General features: G+C 41.1%; 2 protein-coding genes across 2 annotated transcripts; both read left to right on the forward strand.

The window, feature by feature from the left end:
- The first annotated feature begins 1,550 nt into the window (after positions 1 to 1,550).
- On the forward strand, positions 1,551 to 18,293 carry fip1l1b (FIP1 like 1b (S. cerevisiae)). The gene is made up of 16 exons (XM_034081664.2): positions 1,551 to 1,847; positions 2,220 to 2,274; positions 2,911 to 2,977; positions 3,125 to 3,249; positions 3,533 to 3,597; positions 3,728 to 3,835; positions 5,653 to 5,783; positions 5,996 to 6,114; positions 6,774 to 6,830; positions 13,649 to 13,748; positions 13,879 to 14,032; positions 14,159 to 14,240; positions 14,783 to 14,835; positions 14,953 to 15,142; positions 15,627 to 15,779; positions 17,653 to 18,293. The coding sequence occupies exons 1-16, from the start codon at positions 1,769 to 1,771 to the stop codon at positions 17,792 to 17,794; spliced, it is 1,680 nt and encodes a 559-aa protein (XP_033937555.1). The 5' UTR covers positions 1,551 to 1,768; the 3' UTR covers positions 17,795 to 18,293.
- A 1,021-nt stretch (positions 18,294 to 19,314) lies between these two features.
- Positions 19,315 to 22,529, forward strand: LOC117454613 (uncharacterized). Its single transcript, XM_034093759.2, has 6 exons — positions 19,315 to 20,037; positions 21,117 to 21,259; positions 21,738 to 21,799; positions 21,923 to 22,036; positions 22,138 to 22,236; positions 22,322 to 22,529. The coding sequence occupies exons 1-6, from the start codon at positions 19,918 to 19,920 to the stop codon at positions 22,444 to 22,446; spliced, it is 663 nt and encodes a 220-aa protein (XP_033949650.1). The 5' UTR covers positions 19,315 to 19,917; the 3' UTR covers positions 22,447 to 22,529.
- Positions 22,530 to 23,301: the final 772 nt, after the last annotated feature.

Consider the following 23,301-nt stretch of genomic DNA (forward strand, 5'->3'; position numbering starts at 1 on the left):
CTCCGGCTCCTTCCCCCCCAGAGAGGTGACGTTCCACGTCCCCAAAGCCAGCTTCTGCCGCCCGGGTCTGGTCCGTCGAGACCCTCCGCTTTCACTGCCACCCTTCTGGCAGCTCACCCGACCCCATCGATGTTTCCCGTAGGTGGTGGGCCCGCGGGACGGAGAAGCGGAGGTGTTGCCCACGTTGCCTTTTCGGGCTGGGCCCGGCCGGGCTCCGTGGCAAGCCCGGCCACCAGACGCTCGCCGACAAGTCCTCCTTCTGGGCCTGGCTCCAGAAGGGGACCCCGGGCTTCCTCCGGGCCGGGTATCCTCACTTCCTGTGTCGTCTTTCATGAGGTCTTTTGAACCAATCTTAGTCTGGCCCCTTGCCTGAGACCAATTTGCCATGGGAGACCCTACCAGGAACACAAGGTTCCAGACAACACAGCCCCCAGGTTCATCAGGGCACACAAACCTCTCTACCACGGTAAGGTGCTGGTTCTTCAGAGAGGATGTTACATATTGCAGTATAGATTATTACACCTTGTTCCTGCTCAGTAAATCCAACAACCACAGTCTTAATGCTGACCACTGAAGGGAAGAGTGCCTTGTTCATTTTCATTGGCAGTCCATCGATAAAACCCTTTCACTCAGCCGAACATCTCTAACTCTTTGCCTTTGTAAAGCATAATTGATGTTATTAGAGTTACATTATTTTCAAAACCAATGCAGAAATGTTTTTTTAGGAACACAAAAACAGTGATTCAGTTTCTAACAAATTATTTTATTTATTCTTTAGAAATTGTTTCAATTAATAGACCTGATGTACCACCATCCAGGTTTTAATTTTTTTTGAAAACTTCCAATGTAGACCACATCTAAAGTGCATTATAAAGGAAATGATAATGCATTTATAAATCTTTGTGGCTGCACTCAAAACACACAGAATACTTAGAACACCACATCAATCAGATCACCAGAACTGCAGTTTTCCACTAAAAAAACACATTTGTTTATTACAGTGTCCATCACTCCCTTTCTCTGCTGCTAAACCCTGATCCATCCCACAATCTACCATGACCACATCACCCCTGTCCTCCATAACCCCCACATGCTCGCTGTCCGTCAACATATTCATTCAAAAAATCTTTCGCCTCACTAACAAAGCCCTCCACAACCAGTTCAACTGGCTCCATCACCTCACTGTTTTTAAAAATGGTTGTTTTTTAAGATTTTTCATTACAACGCTAAGTTGAATACTTGATTCTGATGGGTCAACAGTGCCCAGTGCCCCTGTAACTCTGCACTTCATAAATCAATAACATTGAAACCAAGTCAGTGACACAAATGCTGTTACTAAAACAAACACCAATTATGTTATTTTAGATATTTATGTTTAAAATGTGTTCAACATTGAATGTGTCCCTCATAAAATAACTGCCCCCAGCTTGGCTCCCCCAAGTAAAATCGGTCTAGATTAGAACCGCCACTGGTTGTTGGTTCATGCATTGGTTGCCCCTGGATACAGCGGGACCTCCCTCAGCCGGCGGGGGGCGCTGTGTTTTCTGCAGAGACTCGTTCACCTAGCGGGACACCAACAACCTCTTCCGGGTTCATACTCACTCGCAGACATTGGAGATGAATCTGTTGAAGGCATCATTTTTTGTACAATAGCGCGTTTCCTCCGCTGAAGGGATAACATTGAGTCTGTATTTCTGCATTTAGAAGCTTGGGTTAATATTGTGTTTCGGCCGCTGCTGCTGCTGGGGTAGCTCCGTGTTTTCCGAACATGTCTGCGGAGGAAGCGGACAAAACAGGCACCACTGATGCCAGCGGTGGAGATGAGGAGGAAGAATGGCTATATGGAGGTACAAAAAAACACTCATGCTTCCCACAAACATAACTCATTTTTACCAAAAGAGATATGAATCATTGTGTGTAGTTCTGTTTAAATTAACTGCTAATCAACAGCACTGCTATAAGAAGATTAGAGGGTTAGCATGGAAGCTAAGCTAGCAGCGCCTGTTTGCAATTCCCGGCCTTTTGCAGCCGTTTGACTGGAGCAAAGTGCTGTGGAGAAAAGTGGTTAAATGTGTCTCTTTTACATATAATGCTTATATTCAACCGTAAATATGGAAAATAATCCCTTTGTAGTTTTGTTTTGGGAGTAGGAAAACATAGGAAGCTAATGAATGGCCTCTGCTGCTATGGTTGTTATAACTGTGTTTTTCATCTGTTAGATGAGTGTGAGGACAAAGACGAGGACGAGGAAGCCAAACTGAATGCTGCAGTCAGGTATTTAACACAAGTCATGATGCATAAACACATGTAGATTTGTATAAGTGATTTAAAAACTCTCGAGACAGTGACACCTGTTTACATCTAGAGGAGGAGTTGCTTTCCCCAGCAGCACATGTGAAATGAACCATAAATACTCATACATCCACTTCCCATTATACATCTCTCACACACTGCCGTTATAGTCCCTAAATTAAATATTTTTCAGTTTGATAAAAAAATGTACATTATTTGTATTTGTTCAACAACTGAAGAAATTAAAACAAATTTATAAAGGTGTGTAAATTGTGAAAACCGTAGTGTTATACTTTAATTTAAGCGCTAAATATGAGAGTATAAAAACCCAGTTTGAAAAGAAGTTGCTGCCTAACTAAAATCTAGAAGTGGCCCGTGTAAGTGTTGACATTCAACATCATTCTTTTTATTTGCCACTTATGCTCCTATTAAAGCATTTGTTGAACATTTATAAAAGCCCATTTCCCCACAGTTTTTGAAATCTACAATCTTTTAAAATAAGGTTTGATTTTCCATTAATACCATTCTTTTGCATTCTTTGAAGACATTAGAATATTTTGTTATGTGCTTTTTGTAATTCAAATACTTTTGATGTTTCATTCTTTATTCCATCCACAGTGCACCTGCTGATGCCTCCACAGAGGACGCTGCTGAACACGCTACAGGGAATGGACTGGCCTCTGAGGTAGGAACGTGCATGCACTCTTTCACAGTGTGTGCTACGGCACTTGTCCTTATTTTCTTGTTTTTTTAAGTTTCCCTTCCTCTCAGTTGTTTTCTGTTCTTCTGTGAAAAGCGCATGCCTCATTTTTGTATTTTCCTTCTCTTCCAGGCAACAGGGGAGGGTGAAGGTGAAGGCGTAACCGAGGATGTTGATAGTGACAGTGACAGTGATGATGACGACGATGATGTCCGCATCACTATTGGAGTCATTAAAACTGGAGCACCACAGTACACGTAGGTTTTATTGAAAATGTGGTGTTTTGCAAATATTTGCCAAAATTAAGGGCATTGATTTAGATTTTAATATGGTCTTTCATTTTGATGTATTTTGTGCTTGTTACTACTTAAAATAATTCAACTTGAAGTAACTTATCCTGGCATTGACCTTGAACAGAGACCAAGAAGTTCATTCACCACAGAGTTCACTGTTATTCTTTACTTGTAAATGATAATGAATATAGTGGTAATTACCGCTAATTAAGAGCAGACCTTGTGATATTATTTCTTTACCTACCAGAACTTACGGAGCTCCCCCTGTCAATCTCAACATAAAGACGTCGGGCTCCAGACCTTATGGACAAGGTAATGTGAAGGGGTTGTTGAAGTAAATCCTGTTTTGTGAAAACACAGAGAAACAGACATCATAGCTATATATAAATAGAGTATGATAAAGTTTGTACAGTTAACAAGTTATGTTGTTTCTTTTCTGTAGCCTCCAAGATGAAAGGAGTGGATCTGGACGGACCTGGAAACATAAACGGGGCTCCAGTGCTGGAGGCAGACATGGAGACCTTTGAAGAGAAACCCTGGAGGAAGCCAGGTCAGTGTTTGTAGCAAAAATCAACCCAGGAAACATGAGTTCCTTTGGCACAGCTATTTTCAGGATATTTGTTTACAAAGATATGCATAGTAAAGGATTCAACACAACTCTTAAAACTTTAAATAACTTTAACTGCATTGTATTTCTTACATAATGAATCTTGATCTAATGCATATTTAATGTGTTATTGTTTATTCAATGTATGGTTTATTACTGTTGCTTGTGTCATTTTTTTTGTTGATGGTTTTGTCTGATGTACGGTGTCCTTGCGTGACCAGGGCATGACATTAAGGATTTTGGGAGATGGCCCTGTGGGCCATCTAAGCTAATTTACAGATGGCCCTGAGTCCAATAGAGATGGCCCTGAAAAATGCGCGCGGACGAAATGACTCACGAAAGGTTTGGGGGACCTGCAGGTCTTAGATGCTGTCTGGTGCATTCTCTAGAATTATAAGATGAACCACCACAATATTATATTGTACAATTTCAATTTTATTCTTAATTTCACTTCTTCTTGTTTGTGTTTGCTGATTCAACGACTCAATGGCCCTCTGTCTGTCAGAGGGCCACTGACTGGGGTTGAAGATGGAACATTTTGAAGGGACACTCCCTTTCTGGAGATCTTGGAATCTTTTCTCCAGGTGCTTGATGAGCATCTGATCTGCAAACACATACAAAATGTCAAATTATAATCCCTGTCTCTGGACCACCATAAAAAAATCATTTATATCATAACAAATGTGAAATTATATTCCTGTCTCTGGACCACCATAAAAAAAATTATCTATTAAAACATGTTATGCCCATATTTACTTATGAAGAAAATATTTACTTTTGAAGAAAAAATATTGAATATTTACTTTGAAGAAAATATTATTGGGCACATACCTATGACTTTGATTCTCTTTTTTCGGGGGGGGGGGGGGGGGCTGCAGCTCAGTCTTTCTCTTCTTTCCAGGTGGTTCACCTTGCTTTGGTGGACTAAGAAACATTGTAATACACTCTGACTTTAAATTATTTGATCATTGTGTATTCAGCATCAGAATCCGTAACAAACTGAAATTCCCGCGAAAATGTGGTTGCATTCGATTCATTGTCCGGGTAGTATTCAGTTGCGCCACTTATGTGACAGACAAGAATAGTCAACTCTAATGTCTAACACTTAATGTGGAGAAAGAGATGTCCTGTATGGGTTGATTGTGCGTTGATCTGTTGGTAATGCCTCGGGGTTCCGGTGGGCATGTAAACAAATGCATAATGCTGCGCTATACTTTGTGGCCTCACCCAGTTGCATAGCGACACTTATTGTTTAGGTGTCTTTTAATAAGCAGGTAGTCATATCATTAGCTAGAACTAGCTGGATCTGATCGATATGGACATAAACGCGAGTGAAGTCTAATCTGACGGGAGAGAGAGATCAGCTGCTGCTGACGAGTCGACACGCAGCTCTGCATAATCACATGCAGCGGTGAGCGGACAAAACACACACTTCAGGTTAGAATATCACACGTAGCTATTTTAATTACTTCTCAAACTACCTAAACTAGTTATAGATGTGTTTAGTTTTACTGTCGGGTCACTCATTACTGGATCCGCGAGCTGCATGATATTGGCATAATAGATTGCCCGATCGGGCAACCAGCAGGTGAGGCTTCATTGCCCGAGCTAAATACTAGATGGCCCGGGGCCATCGGGCCATCCTTAATGTCGAGCCCTGGTGACATTAAAGGCACCTTTTAAAAATGTATTATTTCTGGCATTTGTCATTATGCCATGCCAAATATTTACAGCCTATCTCTATGTGTTTGTGTGTGTAGGAGCGGATCTGTCAGACTACTTTAACTACGGCTTCAATGAAGACACATGGAAGGCTTACTGTGAAAAACAGAAGAGGCTGCGCATGGGCCTGGAGGTCTCTACCGTCAGCTCTGTGGCGAGCAAGATCACCGTGAGAGACTAGCGCTTACTCTGGCCTTTTTATCCATCAACACTCTACATTTCAGCAGCTGTTGTACTCATAATACCCTCTATCTCATCAGTTAGTTGGAATCAGAGCAGTTTTATGCCTGGTTTAACCTGGAACTCTTTTTTATGAAAATATGTGTTTAAAGCTCAGAAGAATGCATTATATTAACAAGCTTTATTTTGCCTCTTTCTTAGGTTCAGCAAGGCAGGACAGGCAATGACAAGGACATATGCGTTTTGCCTGTTCACACCTCCAAACCAGACTTCACATCTCCTCTCAACATGTACAAGCCCGTTATCAGTCAGGTCACAAGGTAACACTTCTACTTTATTTTCACTTATTGAGGCATCTGAAAATATAGTACACCTGCAGTGATGTGCACAGACATTTAGAAAGTAGAAGTGAAAATAAGAAATGTAGTGTTTTCCCCTATGCCTGTTTCATTTAATAACAAGTTGAAAATGTTTGATATAGAAAAAAAGTAATGAAGACTTGACGTATGCTGGGTTGAGGTTTAGAAACTTGCTCTATCAAGTGCCTCACTGGAAGGAAATAAGGATTAAGAAGAGGGGGCCATTTTTAGTGTTAAGCTTTTTTAAGTCAACATGACACATAAATCACACCTCAAGATATGCCATGCTAAAAAGACAGCCTTTCTATTAAGCCATCTTGTACAATACCAGAAAAAGTGCTCTACAACGTTCCCCCTCATTATTCACCATTGGCAGAGGGAACAACTTGGGGTGTCTTGACATGCAGACAGGAGAAGCTGGGGGTCAAACCGCCAACCTTGTTTAAAATGTATTCATTGGGACGAATCTCTTGAGATGTATTTTCTCATTTATGAGGGATGATAAAAGCCGACCTGTTCTATTTCTGAGCCACAGCGACCCCTCAACAGGTGTCCCCTGTACGTGGTGTTTCTGACCATCTCTCACCTCCTTTAACACATTCTTTGTTTCAAAATGGTAGGATCTCTCCCCCTCAGTGGCCCGGCCCGCCTCCTCCTCAGGACATGTCCTATTATACGTAAGTTGGCATGGATCTGATGTTAAATGTGTTGGTGTTAAAGGGTTTTTCTTCTCCCCTCATGAACACAGAAAAACTCCCGGTGCTACTTCAAAGGCCCCAGGGATTCTTTCTTTTTTTGTGGTGGGAGTTGTGCATGTTTCATAACTTAGAAAGTGAACTTAAAGGTGACCTATTATGCAAAATGCACTTTTGTACGTCTCTTATACATGAATATGTGTTCCAGGGAACTCATCGAGTGTCAGAAAACACAACCCTCTTTCTTTTCCTCCATATCCAAATCTCTAAAAACGGAGCTGCAACGGATCTGATACAGACTGATCCAGATTTGAATTATTTTCTACGTCACAGAAGTGGTGCTCCGCCTATATGGCCAACTCTCCACCTATCAGGGGAATGTGGGGTTGGGCCACCGCCGGCCATTGCCTCTTGAAAGCGCTGGAGACGCTGTAGTACATATGCCAGGCCTGTAAGTGGCACTATAGTCTGCCACAAAAGCAGCAAAGAAGACTTCTCCCGCATGGTTGCCATGGTTGCCCTTCTGTTTACTCTCCGCTGTGGCTCTTTTTCTCCCTCCCCGAGGCAAGCGTTTGCTCCTGCTGCTATTATTCATTGCAATCCCTCCCTCGCTGTAATTCTCTCCGGTTAGTCCACCAGCAGATGACAAACACCCACTCTTCCAAGGGACGAGGGGACCGTGCGGCAGAGTTTCAGTTAGATTTTTTTCCCGCCGGTCAACATGTCCGTTAAAGTTTAAATCTTCCGGACAAAATTAGAAAAGTGCTGGTCAAAGGTCTTCTTTGTTATTTATTGAGCTTTAACCTCTTAAGCCCTGAGCCTGTTTTTCAGGTTTCAGGCTCGAAAATGCCACTAACACAACAAAGACTATATCTTCACTTCTAAAAGGGGTAAATTAATAATCTTTTCTCTCAAAGCAAGGTTACATCTGTGAGTTGGATGTAGAAGTGTCAGAATCAATATAGATGTTTTTATTTTAAAGTAAATTCAGATGGAACACAGTAAAAACATGTAAATTCTAATGTCCGCCTAAAAAAAACCCATTACTTATAGTGAAAACCACCCTTGAATGATGGGCTAGTAGACTAAAAGCTTTCGGAATCCAAACTATAACATATAATAAGTACCCTGTATCAATATTGATGCAAAACAAGTGAAATTTGACCTTTTTAGAGAGGTTTAGAAAAATAAAGTCCAAGCGGACTCACCTCTGGGTAATTTGGGAACCATCAGTTCCATTTGAACTTTTTCCACTGTAAAAATCATTTTATTACTTTGAATTATCACTATAGGTATTCATTCCATCCAAATACAACTGTTGTGGAAAAAAAAAAAAAACATAGGCCTACTCTGTTATCCTCTTACAGTGAGCCTCTGAATTAGCCCCGAGCGAAAAATGCTAACCTATTACTGCACCGAAAATCACTCCTAGCTCCCTTATTACTTATCCTAGCTGCCCATCCAACACATTGTTTATGATCGTAAAGACACAGAATCTAACGGTGCCCACCTCAACACTGAAAGATACAAACTCGCGACGTTATCAACAAAAACGTACATCAAAACAAGTGGCGCTAGCGCTAATGCGCTAGGCTAACATTAGGGATGTCCCGATCACCTTTTTTTGCTCCCGATCCGATTCCGATCATTTGATTTTGACAATCTGCCGATACCGATTTTTCCCGATCCGATCTTTATGCAATGCATTAAGAGAAAAAAAAGGTAACAGATAACGGCTGGTCATCCAACGCGTTGCTATCTTGCCTGTTATTGTGTTGGCCTTTTCACTGTTCTGGGGCAGTTTCTCTTTCCTTTTAAAAGTCTCTGAAAGTGTCGGTTGTTTCAGTGCCGTTACCTGAGTGGCCGCTGTGTACTCGCCGTGTTGTTGTTGGTGTTTGTTTCTCAGGTAGCGTATTAGATTGGTCGTGTTGAGCGTAGCTCTGTTCTTTCCACCACGCGAAACCTCTGCCTTGCAAAGATTGCATCTGGCTGTTACACTGCCTTCGCTTTCAATTTTATAATACTTCCAAACTCCTGACATTTTCTCTGTCCCGACTCCCGAGTCACCAGCTGAACGTAGCCTCTCGTTAGCTTACTGCTACTATAGACACTGCGCCCACTCTGTTGCCAGATTTCAGAGAAATAAGCAACCAGGTCTGAAAACAAGCCCAAAGAAAGCAACACATACATGATGTTGTGTAATTTTAAACCAAAACTAAGTCCTCAGGATGACTTTAAGACGTGAACATGGTCATTTTTGTTTTGTAACATTAAATAATAATAAAAAAATGTAGAACAAAAAAACAAAACAAAATCCCGATCCCCGATTTTTTGAAAATCACGTGATCGGCTCCGATCCCCGATCACGTGATCGGATCGGGACATCTCTAGCTAACATGGCTCACCTTCCTATTTGTCTGGTCTAAACTGGTCTTCAATGGCATTAAAACGATAAAAACGATGATGTAGTTAATCCATAGGTTAATATTCAATGTGGCTGTGTCCCCTTTGAAATGTTCTGATAATCTATAAGCAATTCCGTTATCTGCTGTCCGCTCTGTGCTCCGTGTTGCTCTGGGTCCTGCAATTCCTGCTTCCTTATGTAGTAAACAATAAGTAAAGTCTGCTGCGTAATGTACTTAAACTGGCTGGCATTGTTTATACTTTACGCAGGACCATATCTCTGGAACCCATTGGTCGATTTGGGTGATTTACACCTTTTTCTTAACCATTACATTACATCCAATAGAATCGATGGGCAGTTCCCAAATCCACGTAAACATTACCATTGCGGACGTAATAGAAAAGCAAACGAAACATCTGAAAGTACAAGCCTGGATGGCAAAACTTTATACCCAGTATATTGCCATACATATGATGATGGATTATCAGTAAAAATGTCTACGTGACACAAAGACATTGGATTAACCTTGAGCGGCGTTTTTATTCCGTTAAACACAACTTTTGATCACAAATCAAAAAAGTTAAGACGTAATTATTGTAATATTTTTGAAACCGGATGTTGTTTACTTTCTCTTTTCTGGCTGATAGCTCCAGGAATTCAAGGTCGTACAGTGATGACATTACATGTGTGGAATCTGTGGAGTCTCAGCTTTAAATCGTATATCTTGTTTGTGCAGTTAAGATAGTAATAAGGGCATTTCTACCGTGAGTTCTGTGTAAAAAAAGTGTTAGCATTTTTTCGCTCAATGCTAATTCAAAGGCTTGGTATTACTCTTGTGTTTTTGTTAGCTAACAATTGTTCTTATTGTCTGTTAGCGGAGTTTCTTACCTTTTTTAAAAGGGTATGGAACATTAATAGTTTCATAAATGTTAAGAAGCCCTGAGACATAGTCTCGTAAAAAAATGGTGGGAGGGGTCCACTGGGGGGGACCTTCGGGCTTAAGAGGTTAAAGGTCCCATGTCATGCTTTTCCGGTTATTACCCGTCTCCTCGTGTGTTATGAAGGTTTTTATGCATGTAAACGGTGTGCAGAGTCAAAACCCTCAAAGTAGACCCTGTAGCGAGTAAAACTCTTACCTCCCCAAAACGCCTCGTTGATGATACGTCATTGGTCATTGTCCAGGTATTACTTCCTGGGTATTGTGACGTAGGAATGGCCAGTAGCCGCGCCCAGAGCTATGACGCGATACGGTCATGCGGTACCCGGAATCAAATGGACCAATCCGTGGAGCCGTTACGTTAAGCCCGCGCTGATTGGTCCAAATTCACCAATCCACGGACTTCCTCACACACACACTGACTGCCCGTCCACACTACAGCTTCAAAAAAAGCTTGAAGCTCGACCAACAACCAATCACATGAATCTCCCGCCCCTGACACACAAGCAGCGGTTTGATTGGCTAGAGCTTGTACTGGCATATGATTTGATTTGCTGAGGCTTCCACCGAAAGCTTCAGAAGCTTCAAAAGTTGAACATTGCTCAACTTTTGCAGCCTGAAACGCCAGGAAAGCTCCGCTCTGCTTCCCACAATGCAGTTCGGCGAAAAGTGACGTCACCCCATTCAAAGTGAATGGGCAGAAGCGTTGGAAACCGCTGTCGAAGCTGTAGTGTGGACGGGCTGTCAGTGCAGGCAGCTCTGCTGATTTCTCCTCCCTGGCTGCAGGCTGATAACAGACAGTTGGGATCGCGGCAAAATTCTCTGCAGACCCATTCTCACAGCGTTTATCAACCTTTTTCTTACTCAATATCAAGCCACACTTATTGTTTTTACTTCGGCTGTGACTTTGTGTGTGCTCAGGATGAGTTTGGCTGTGTTTCGCTGTGTATCGCTAAACAAGGAAACAACACCTCCACGGAGCTCAGCGCGATTCAAAACATCCCGACCAATCAGAGCACACTGTGCTCACAGGAAGGGTGGGGGCTGGAGCTATAGAGTGGCGAAGTCCCAGCCCTTCCGGTGGAGCTCCATGGGACCTTATTTCGGAAAAATTATGGATTGAAGTCAATGGAGAGAGAAAGATTATCGTTTGATCCCGTTTGAATTGTGCCAAGAATTACACATATAATGTTTGTCAATTTAAAAGATAATTTTGCAAGTCAAAAAAATTTAAATGTGTTGTAAAACTGTGAAGTAACACATTTGTTTGTGAAACGCTGAATGAACTACATCTCCAGTCTAGCAGAACAACACACGTCACCAAGATGGCCGTCACAACTGTCTTGTCAACAAAAGGATTGACTACCCTCACTATCACCACAATGAAACACGTCCAGAAGAATGTCATGCAGAGCTGCCTGCCTGCCTTCCTTTGATTCTCTCTGAACTGCCTGGTCTTTTCAATGTGTAATGTCAACCATTTGTGCAGATTGCGTGAAGTAGAAAAGATCGCAGATGCTAATGTAGCGTTATCATTTCTCCCCCGGGCTTAAATTGTGTATTATAGAATGATCACACCGGTGTGACAGTACTCTTCGAAGGGTTCACGAAATATGACTACTGCTCTTACTGTTTAACATGTTGGGTTACTTAATGTTACTTCATGTTAAGGCTAATAAAAATGACAAGGCTGTAATGCTAACTAACGTGGTAGCTAACTTGATCCAGCCACTCCTGGTCCTTTCATCAGACGGGAAGCGAAAGAACGAGCAAGACCCATTGCTGGTATGATAACAACCTGGTACTAAGCACACAGGCATCTTGTTAAAGTTATCTTAGCTGATCTTAGCTATTTCTTAGTGGAGGAAAACAGTTATGACATCACTTTGTAGTCTGTAGATTTGTAGTCTTTCTAGTTGCGTATTTTTCATAGTCTTATATTTCAACAGTTTTACGACAAACTGTGACTTTTTTGACATGGAAATGATTTTTTAAGATTGGCAAACATGTGTAATTCATGGCACAATTCAAACGGGATCGAAAGATAAGTTTTCTCTCTCCATTCAATGCATAATTTTTCCGAAATAAGGTCCCATGGACCGGAAGTAGATGGGCGTGACTTCGCCTCAACGAGCCGTTAAAGGCAGAGTGAAATTCAGTGAATACACGTAGTTTACAGAGATGCTGTATGAGAAACCAATGTGAGTTTTGAAAATGGCACAATATAAATCTATTTTAGTAGACTTCAACAATGGAATTATGATCAGTGGAAATGGCCATGACATGGGACCTTTAAAATAAATGAATAATGACTCTATATAATCATATATAACAATAAAACACAGAGGACGGAGATCTCTTTTTGTCCCCCTCTTCTCCTCGCTGCAAGCTAGCAGCTGATCTCAGAGCAGGCTCCCCTCTCCTGCAGGGGGGCGTGGTCAGCTGCAGCTCACAGAATCAGTCCCCTGCAAAAACAGCGCTGGAAAGAGCAAATGGCGTGAAATGAGGCATGGCTAAAATGCAGGATCTGGTATTTATATACTTTATATAGGTATGGCCCTACAATATATTGTTCAAATATAGCATGAAAGGTCACGTTTAAGTTAATGCTTAAAGAGACACAAGAAAATCATCGTTTAAGATTAATCCACAGGTTGTTTTGATGACGGTTAGTATGAGACTTACTTGCTCCACATAAGTAAGTGATTTTGTCGGGGTGAGACATAAAGTTGCTACCTTACCAAAAGGGTCTTCATTTATTTGGTAAGAGATTAAACTCTTCAATAGCTTTTTAATGAGATGCTTCTCCTTTAGAGGGCAATAAGTTCCCATTGGAGACACACACTGGTGCAACATAAAGGGTTTTAAGATCCATAGGTCACCATTTTATTGGGTGTTTAAATTGATCTTTAGAGACTCCATTGTTTCAGGCACTAAAGGAGATTTTTTTTTTAAAGAGCTGTAAAAGCCAGAAGTACAATCACTGAGCATAAAAAGTACATCCACATTTGATTTTCTTTAAAGCTGGACTAGTTAATCAGCCAACAATATATCGTGGCTGTTGGGTCGTTGCACATATAGTGGAGCGGTGTATATATTATTGGTAAGTGACACAGAAACTGCCTTAAGGAAACGCTCGAGAAGATTTACGGCTATTTGGAAACTGTCACTATTGCAGATTTTGTAAACCAGAAAGCCCTGAAAATTCATTATTAAACTGTAATATGCCCTTACTCATTATGTATATCAGCCAAAGCTCTTTTAGAAAACAACTGATTTGTTTTCAGTGTCGGTCAATAGTTGTCATCTGTAGAAAGGCTTAAGATGACTTGAATGAGTTTCAATTTGATCTTTACTTAATGTTCATACCTGATTATGTTTATATATATCTTTTGTGTGGAAGTCGACAGGGTGTGGGCTCAGTGCATTGATTTTTATGTTCACATATTCTTTTCGCAGGAAGACGAGTGGTACGATAGATGTGATTGGTGGAGGAACGGCCACCATCAGCAGGGTTGAAGGCCGACGCAGACATAACCTGGAAGGCAACAATATCCAGGTACACAGAGGCACCGCAGACACTCATTAAAAACAAATGTTCTTTATAATTGTATTTTTGTGGTGAATAAACTACAGTTGAAAGGATCTGCGCTGTGAGTGAGTGTTGACATCCGGTCTGCTGTTTGCAGGTGATCTCTGAAAGTACAGACTCTGAGCCGACTCAGCCGGCTAAGATCCCCCCGTTCTTCCCCCCCGGGGTCCTTCCACCCAACATACCTCCTCCTCCATTCCTCCCTCCACCACCAAACGTCAACTCTGCACCCCCACTCATCCCCCCACCCAGTAAGTTTTTATCAGCTAGTCTTTTGGTGTTTTTATTTATTTCAAGCACACATCTCACCTTACACTATATTTGCTTTTTATTATTTATTTGAGTGTTTATTCTCTCCTTCTCTGTCTCCCTCCTAGGGTTGCCCATTAATGTCCCTCCTCCTGGTTTTCCTCCTCCCCCCAGTGGGCCCCCTCCTACAATCATCCCCACTCTGGACAGGTAACACACAAGTACACACCAACACACGCACATTGGAAATAACTCGGCTCTTCTGCAAACAGAGGCTGCAGATTAAGAACATGTTTGTCCTGCTGCATGAATGTAATGATTTATTAAATGATACAGTAAAAAGGAGCTGCGGAGCAAACGGGTTATTTAGGAATCACTCGTATGAAGGTTTTCATGAATGCAGAATGACCCAACCACAATAAACATGATTTTAAATGCAGGTTTAACCTACACACTGGTTGGACATTGTTTTATTATACATTTTCAATTATGTTTTAGGTATTATCCTGTCATCCTATAAATATTTAGTTTATAGGATGACGGTATACAGAAATCTCCACAGTGGCAGGAAACAGGCGCTGCTCTGAGACACATTCTCCACCAAAATACCAACGACATGCTTTTGACTTCATCCTGCGTCACAACAAAAATAGGGCTATGATCAAAGGACAAGAGTACACACACGCACACACACACACGCACACGCACACACACACTCTGTAAAACATGATGGCTCTCCTCTGTCTCCACAGTCACTCTGGAGGTTATGACGGACGCTCTGTCCCTCCCTACCCGTTCCCTCAAGGTAAGAAGCTTTAGAGTGTCATCCGTCTGTGATTGCCGACTAGATTTCAGTCTCATTTCCAGGGAACGTTTGAAGTAATAACCAAGACTTCGGCTCCCCTCCTCTTTACCTTTTCAGGTGCGTACCCTCCACCCATGGCTGGAAATGTGCCTCCTCCTTGGCCCCCCATGATGGACAACTCCAAGCCCTGGGACTACTATCCCCGTCGAGAAGAAAAGAGAGAGAAGGAGAGAGAGCGGCCCCGAGAGAGGACACATGAGCGGGAGAGAGAGAGGGAGCACAGCCCGTCAGCTATGGGCTACACCAGGTGAGAGGGACAGGGGAAAACAAACACAGATTTATCTCTACAGGTCTAGCTATCTGAATCAGAAATGAAAGAAATTGAGTTTATCATGTCGCCTTAATATCTGCTTATTTGAACCTTGGACATGCTCTTTTCTTAAATGTATATTTTTTAACATCTACAATAGTGACGGATGGCCTGAATTGTGGAGAAAGTGTTCGTTTCATCACACTGTGAGATGTATAGATTTTAAAATAAGTAAAAAGAGATCACTGATATCAGAGTGGTATTCGGTAATGGCAGATATCCGGAGTTTAGGTATCAAAAAAGTGATCATCAGACTATATTTTTCATAGCTTTGATTCATTTATGCTATCTGATCACAGAACAGCACAATATTTGTTCATTAACTGCAACATCAAAAGGCATATTTGAGTCAGAGAATGTTTTATATGTATGCAAACACAACACAGTAAAGTGAAAGCTCTTGTTCTTTCTATTTCCATAGCGAAGAGGAGCGGTATCGTTACCGTGAGTACCAAGAGCGCGGTTATGCAGGAGAGCGACATCGTGAGCGCTCGAGCCGAGAGAAAGAGGAGGTGCGCCACAGAGAGAGGCGGCACCGAGAGAAAGAGGAGGGGCGCCACAAGTCCTCTCGCAGGTGCGTAAATACTAGGGCTGTCAAACGATTAAAAATTGTAATCAGATTAATCACAGCTTAAACATTTATTAATCATGATTAATCACCATTCGAACTATGTCCAAAATATGTAATTTCTTTATGTATATTGTTGTGGGAATAAATGAAAGAAGGCGGATATATCCATTTAACATGTTTATTGTAAAAAATGTCTGTGTCAAAATGATAGAGAGCACCTATCAATCATCAAACCGTGGGGGCTAGTGGAGTACTTCGTGACCACAGAGCGTGAACGTTGTGATCAGCTGTTTTAGTGCAGTTCTCCAGTTAAGGGGGGGAGTCTGCCTCCGCAGCCGGTTGGCGTAGTTTTGGCACAGTTCCGTTGTGCAGACCGACGTTAACAGCAGCCCTGTCTGTGCACACGGAGACCAACTCTGTCGTCCGGTGATCTAACCGCCTTCTGGAAAAGCTTCACAAGTACGTCGGTACGCAAATGCGCTTTGTGACACAAGTGACGGTACGCATTTCAGATTACGCACATAACCTGCGTACCAGTTATGTGTTACCTGTACTACAGCAAAAGTATTCTCCGTCGGGACTTCCTGCAACAACACCACGCCGTTATCTTGATTCAGATTGGCCAGAAGACATTATCAAAGATGTTCTATTGAGAAGACGATCACTACGTGAAAAAAGTTTTCAAAACCGTTTCTGGTCTTCGGTATTTCCAGACAAGTGGCTGAAATCAATCTTACTAACTGCTGTCTGTGCAATTCTCGGCGCGAGTTGGCGGACTTTATTTTGCTTACTTTAACATCATTTTTCATGGTGGGGCTAAGCCATTTCTTGGTATGGGTGTAGCCTACCCCAGCCATACCCTGGCGCTGCCACTGGTGGGATGTATGGGGCGGGCCATTTTGCACATGCGTTAAATGCGTTAAATATTTTAATGCAATTAATTCAAAAAATTAATTACCGCCATTAACGCGATAATTTTGACAGCATTAGTAAATACACAAACCGCCTCTCTTAGAAAATAAAATAGTGGTTGTCAAATCATAGCTTTGCAACTGTAACAACCATGATGTTTCTTATTTCTTTGGACATGACGGCATGTCATGCCGTGTGTGTAGCCACTAAGTGTCATATATATTCCCTCCTTATATTATCCTAGATCTTTCATCTGCCGGCGACTTGTACGCCTAGCCTACAACGGCAGGCTTCTCATTTGTATTCGGTCACTTTTTGACTGCTTTTGTCAACCTCCAAAATAAATAAAAAACCCATTCTTGCAAAAAAAATTCAAAAAGGAATTTGAGTTCAGCAAATGGTCAATTGTAGTTTTCTTAAGTTATATTTTCTATCTCAATCCTGGCTCCCCACAATGAAATGTACATTATCAGCTGCGTTATTGACGTTTCAAATGTGCACTCCGGTCATGGAAACCTCTGCTGCCATTGAGACATTTGTATTTCCCTTCCGGGGAGCCGTCTGACAGGAAAAATAACTACATTCTTGAAGTATGCAAATATTTGCACACTAGTAGGAAACATGGAAATGAAAGCCGTGTTCGATTAAAATCAATATGAAAGAGAAAACATTTCAATCTTGATCCTGTTGGCGATAACAGTGCAGCCCTGGGTTAGACCTTTTGTTATTTACCTAACGCCACCTGTGCCCCTTTTTGTCCGTCTCCATTTCACTTCGCCTTTTCTTTCCTTCCCTCATTGATCTTCTTGTCTCAATGTATCCCTCGCTCATGCCTAACCTTTTCTCTCTCTCTCCCTATTGTCTTCCCTCCCTGCCCTTTACTCTCCCTCTGATCTGTTTCCTCTACCCTCCCTCACCTCCTCTGCCCTTTTCCACCCTTCGGTCCTTCTCCTTGGATTAGCAGCAGTAGCAGGAGGAGGCACGACAGCGAGGAGGGCGACAGCCACCGGAGGCACAAACACAAGAAGAGCAAGAGGAGCAAGGAGGGCAAAGACGCCGGCGAGGAGATCAGCGCAGACCAAGAGAACCAGCCGGGCATGGAGTAGTGATCCCCTCCTCCTCCTGTCTCCCTCTCTCCCTCCGTCTGTCTGTCTCCTGTCCCGTCTCTCCGGTTGTGTCTCCCCACCAAGAGGAAAAAGGAGAGGATGAGCACAGACCAACAAAACCAGGGAGTGGTGATTGATGCGTCCTGTCACTTCCCTCTCCATCAATCTCAATTCCCCCGCTTCCTGCTGTCGGTCACCTCACCATCACTTCAGGCAGAATGGATGGAGCGGAGAGGTGGTGAAGGAAGCATGGTCGTCCTTTTTACATCCGTCTTTCCATCACCAGCCCACCCAATACGGCATCAATGTGTCTCCATCCCCCTCAGAGCACTGCTGTGACAGATAGGTCATGCTCAGAGACCTCTGTGTATCGTCAGGACGACCATCAGATTTAGCTCTTCTTTCTTTTCTCTGTTTGTTTGTTTGTTTTTGTCCCGTATGAAGACCTCTATAGAGAGCTGTCACTTTGTTAAGTTCAATTAAAAAAAACTTTTGATAAGATGCTGTTTTATGACTTTTTTTTAAGTTCAATAAATCCAATTCAAATTGTTCCAGTAGTGATTTATATACAACTGTAACTGTAAGGAAGACGAGCTGTAAAAGACACCTTTTTTTTCCAGCAAGTGTGAATATTCACAAATAAATTGGGTTGCAATTATGTAAGATTAGAAAAGAGTAGATGTCATTTACAAAATACTCAAAGCAGGCTATTTTCATATGTAATAAAAAATGTCTGCAAAAGATATTTAACATACTATAACTATTATAAATATGTTTTGAATTTAGCGTGAAATGTGTCAAATCAGAAACCAGCTGCTATAAAAGGGATTTAATTAAGGAAAGGAAAGTATGTTTGCGACACGTTAAAGATTCTTCGGTACCACTTTACAATAAGACTACCCTTATAAAGGATTCCTAAAGGGTTTATAATTAGGTTATGAATTAGGTTGTAAACACTTTATTAATCATTAAGAACCATTTATAAACCAGTTCTAAAGTAGTTTTCATACATCAACACAGGATCACAATTTGGCAAGACGACTAAGCCTTATATTGGCTACTTAGCGAGAATCAACTCAGTGAGCAACAGATACCAAGGATGCTGGCTGATGAAGAAGACGAAGTAAGCTAGGTAGCCAATATAAGACTTAGCAGTACAGATACATGTGGGCTCACTATTTGGCAAGCAATCTGTCACAGTTGCCATGTCTTATAAAAGCTTATTAATGATTTATAAAGTGTTCACAACCTAATTAATAAATGAATTACAAACTTCGTAAACCCTTTATAAAGGTAGTCTTATTGTAAAGTGGTACAGAGTCTTCTGTAAATGTTCACATTAAAGCAGTTTACTGTGTATTTTTGTGCGATTTCAACACATTCTTAAACGCTCACAGTTCAATGTTGGGATCAGAGCACAGCCGGGTTACCAGGCGGTGAGGACAAAGTTCAAGTAAACTACAAATTAATGTTTGATTTAAAAATATTGAAGCTAAAGGATTTACTGGGGGGATCTGGACTCACGACCCCTCTATTTCTCTTGGTTACAGCTCATAGTATTACAATGATTTGTTTTTTATGTCTTTTCAATCAAGTGTGTCGGAGAGACAGCTGCTTCTCTTCCAGCCTTCCTTTATATTAACGGTTAGTGGAGATCAGGAACCCCTGAGCAGAGAGAGAACACAAGTGAATCAAAAGTAACCAAAGCCTGTGCAGGAGCAGTGGGCGACTGAAAATGTAAACAAAAATGGCTCTTAATCTCAACACAGAATAAATATTGTTACATTACATATAAAATGTGAGGAAATACTGCTGGTATTGCTACTTTTTGCTCTTTAACTAATATGAACCGGCTTTTTTTAAATGAATAACATGAACCCTGGAGGTGCGAGGAACAGCTTAAAAGAAGTTTGGATTTACTCTTTGAGCCTCTGCTGTTATGTGATGGGATTTCAATTCTATAACAGGTCAAAAGTCTCCTCTCCCACTCTCCCCTGGGCTGTTTGCTTACATCAGTTCACAAGAAGTGGAGATACATCCAGGGGGGAGACTATAAAGAGAGCAGAGCTGAGAGTGTAAGACGAGGCGCAAAAGGAAAACTTTAGATCAAGAACAAACGAGCCATGTTGAGGATGAAGTGTGTTTCTGTCGCTGTCCTGCTGAGTCTTCTCTCTCTGGGAGACTCTGCTCCTCTGAGCAGCTGTGAGAGTCTGCTGAAACCCATAACTATCAGCAATGAAAATGTAAGTGCACTTCTGCTTTGCTTATAGGTTTCATCAGATAATATTAGACAACGATACACATGATCCACATTCTCATAGCTTAACAACCTCTGACTTCATGTTTGAAGAGAACGGTAATATGTTTTTAGTGATGGAAAACTGGAAGCATAACTTACCTGTGTTTCTTTTTCAAAAATGTCCCAAATTGGGATCAATAAAGTTCTATCTTATCTCTTATCTTATCTTTTTATGCCATTTTGTGAGAAAGAAAATCTATTTAAATTCTGTAACTACATCACAAAAAAAGATACACTAATTTGGTGTCAAAGATTGTTCACTTTAAAACTGTTCAACCACAAGAAATAGTGAAAAGCCCCAAAATAAGACTTGCCTTTCAAATGTATTCTGATGAACGGCAGTAACCTGCAGTGTTACAAGTCGTCTGTGCTTTCCCAACACATTTAGCAAAATAATTGATGTGGTGTTCATATGCCACGGTTTCCCTGAATTGGTCAATGAACTTTCTAGGTCCCACACATTTCTGGGCCAAAGCAATGAGCGAAGTCCACCTATAACTTAAGCAAACACTTATTTTTGCAGTTCCTCAGTTTCCCAATACATTCATAGGAAGTGTCCTGGAAAGAATCATGCAATAGGGTACAAAGTAAAAGAAAACAGAAGTGTCCCTTGAAGAAAACTAGGATCTGTATGTTATGCTGGTCTGTTCTAAAATCTTACATTTTTGCATTATCAGCTGACCTGCTGCTAAAAGTCACTTTGTAATTATGTAAACACTGTTTCTAATTTCCATGTTATTACTCTATGAATGTTCTTTTCAGAAAATGATTTGTACATTTTTAGGAAATGTTTCCGACCCGACCTTGAATGTGGACTTGTGATACAAAGCTTTTCCAAACATAAATATTGCATCATTTTGTTCAATTGTTTCAAGAGCATTGTGGGATCTCCAAATGTTTATCTAAAGTTATATTTCACACAATATATCAAACAAAGATATCTCTCCCTTGAGCCCTTAAAAAGTCCCGTCTCTAAATGCTGACTATTCACGACATGTCTTGTGCATCTTTGGTTTTCTTTAGATGATGGGAAAGTGGCTGTACGTCGGGGGGAGTTCGGACCTCCCTGGAAGTCGCTCTCTGGGTCGTCTGTTGTCCAGTGTCTGGCTGGACATCACTGCAACCTCTCAGAGCAACATCCTCAACATCATTCAGACTCAGAGAATGTAAATCCCCACACGGCTGAAGTGTCTCCTGAGAAGTTAGTCCTCTCCAACCAATAGGCTTCCCTCAGGGGTTTATAAAGATACATTCTTGTTATTGACGTAGTTTTGCTTTTTCCACATGGTAGTATTGACAATGTTCAAGTAATACACACTCAAACGTGCTTCATTGTCAGTTTGCAGACCTTCAGTTTTTTTTGTAACATGTCTTTGTTTAGCATTTTAATTCTATTATGTTTGGAGTGTAACAAAGGTGTTCATGGTCTATAACACATCACAGTCAAGTTTGATTTACGGTAACTCTTGGGTTGATGTTTTTGGCTTTTTCAAAGTTTTTGGTCACTTGAGGGCAGCTGTTACACAACATGTACATATTATCAGCTTAATAAGTTCATAAGTTCATTAGGGTAGTAGAGTAATTTACTAAAGTCTGCGTCATAATATGTTGTTATGATTCAGCCTTTATTTTCCTTTTTTGCAGATATGGAAAATGTTCCAGCTTAGTATTCAATGTGACCTTTGAAAACAGCACGATGGTAATTGGTGAGTGAAGAAGAGCCATAAAGTTTCAGAGATATTATTTAAAGTAAAAACCTTCATTCAAACATGCACATTACCTTTTAATGTATGTGTCCGTTTGTGGGTGTGTGGTTTCTTTCTCTCCAGAACAACCTTTCTACCTGAGGGAGGTCTACCTGCCGACTGACTGCTCCGACTGTCTGGTTGTATATGAAGAAGTTAGCTCTGGCAGAGACACTTTCACCAGTCTCATGCTTTTTAGTAAGAATCTCACTTATCATGTCCTGAAACACTAGAGTGACTCTTATTGGACACGGTAAAGCAGCTGACTTGTTTTCTAATGAAATGTTCTTTATTTGCAGGCAAGAGACAGAGTGTCTCACCTGATTTTGTGGAGATGTTTAAGGCACAAGCAGAATGTCTACGGATGCCGTTGCCCATAATGATAGACACAGATTACGGTGAGAATTGTAACTTTTTATCTCCACACAGTGCCTGCATAATGCCATAGTTGTTTGTTTTGTGACTTGATGTTTATCTACACAGAAATCTGCCCAGACAACATTGCGCCCTCAGAGGGGATCAGCGCCCTCAACTCCTTATTAGAGGCAAAGATGGGACATCGGGTTGCAAAACTCCTGGATGCTTTTTTTGATGCGTTTGTGAACTGATTTTTAATTAGCTTTGTATGAGAAAGTATATATTTTCTTTCCTGATATACACAAGTATTTCATAAGAATTTAATAAAGTAAGATGGAGGAACTGCCCTGCTTTCTTCTTATTTGTTTGACAGCAACACTAACAATACGACACAATAAGAAAACTATCACACTTAATATTCTACTTGAAAGTAGTCGTGAATATTTTATTGATTTTCTTTAAAGTACAGTAAGTTCTGAAAAACAAATCAAATAGAATTGCATTATTTCAAAATCAGTTAATCAGAGTTAGGCCAGAGATATTGATTAAATGATTGTGTACGGTAACAATGAAACTGCGACTTCAAGTTTAGATTAAATGTAAACTTTTTTTCCAAGTAAAATATTAACATTAAGTCCCAATAGAAAGTAAAACTCAGTCATCCACGTTGTAGACATGTAGACTCCTCAAAATAAAAAACAAACATTCGGCTCTAGATAGAAAATGGCATTTTTTACTCAGTCACAGATCTGCTATGGGACTGTGCCAGTAGGGGTCACTCCAGCTCCTAATGTCAAACTGAAGCTAACTGCTGATGGATAACAACAACTCAACTCAAATTAGATGAAAGAGTTACATACTGTGACTATTTAGCTCTTTAAACATGGTGAGTGGATGCATTACCAGCAAAAAAAACATTAAACACTGCCAACAACACACACACACACCAGTTTATATGACCCTTTGAGGAACACAAAGGAAATACATTGCTGCTATTTCTAGTTTCAGTAATTATTTGTCTTTGTTAGAGTAAGCACAGGGCATATTCCATTAACCCTAACTTATCAAATGTTTGGATGCCCAACAGACATATTTCACCTCATCCA

Source organism: Pseudochaenichthys georgianus, chromosome 1 (genome assembly GCF_902827115.2).
Source record: "Pseudochaenichthys georgianus chromosome 1, fPseGeo1.2, whole genome shotgun sequence".
NCBI classification, from domain to species: domain Eukaryota; kingdom Metazoa; phylum Chordata; class Actinopteri; order Perciformes; family Channichthyidae; genus Pseudochaenichthys; species Pseudochaenichthys georgianus.

Coding starts and splice junctions, on each gene's coding strand:
- fip1l1b (XM_034081664.2), top strand. CDS start 1,769: ATGTCTGCGGAGGAAGCGGACAAAACAGGCACCACTGATGCCAGCGGT. Junction 6,831..13,648: donor CAGGACATGTCCTATTATAC/GTAAGTTGGCAT, acceptor TTCTTTTCGCAG/GAAGACGAGTGGTACGATAG. Junction 13,749..13,878: donor TGGAAGGCAACAATATCCAG/GTACACAGAGGC, acceptor TGCTGTTTGCAG/GTGATCTCTGAAAGTACAGA.
- LOC117454613 (XM_034093759.2), top strand. CDS start 19,918: ATGTTGAGGATGAAGTGTGTTTCTGTCGCTGTCCTGCTGAGTCTTCTC. Junction 22,037..22,137: donor CACCAGTCTCATGCTTTTTA/GTAAGAATCTCA, acceptor CTTTATTTGCAG/GCAAGAGACAGAGTGTCTCA. Junction 22,237..22,321: donor AATGATAGACACAGATTACG/GTGAGAATTGTA, acceptor TTATCTACACAG/AAATCTGCCCAGACAACATT.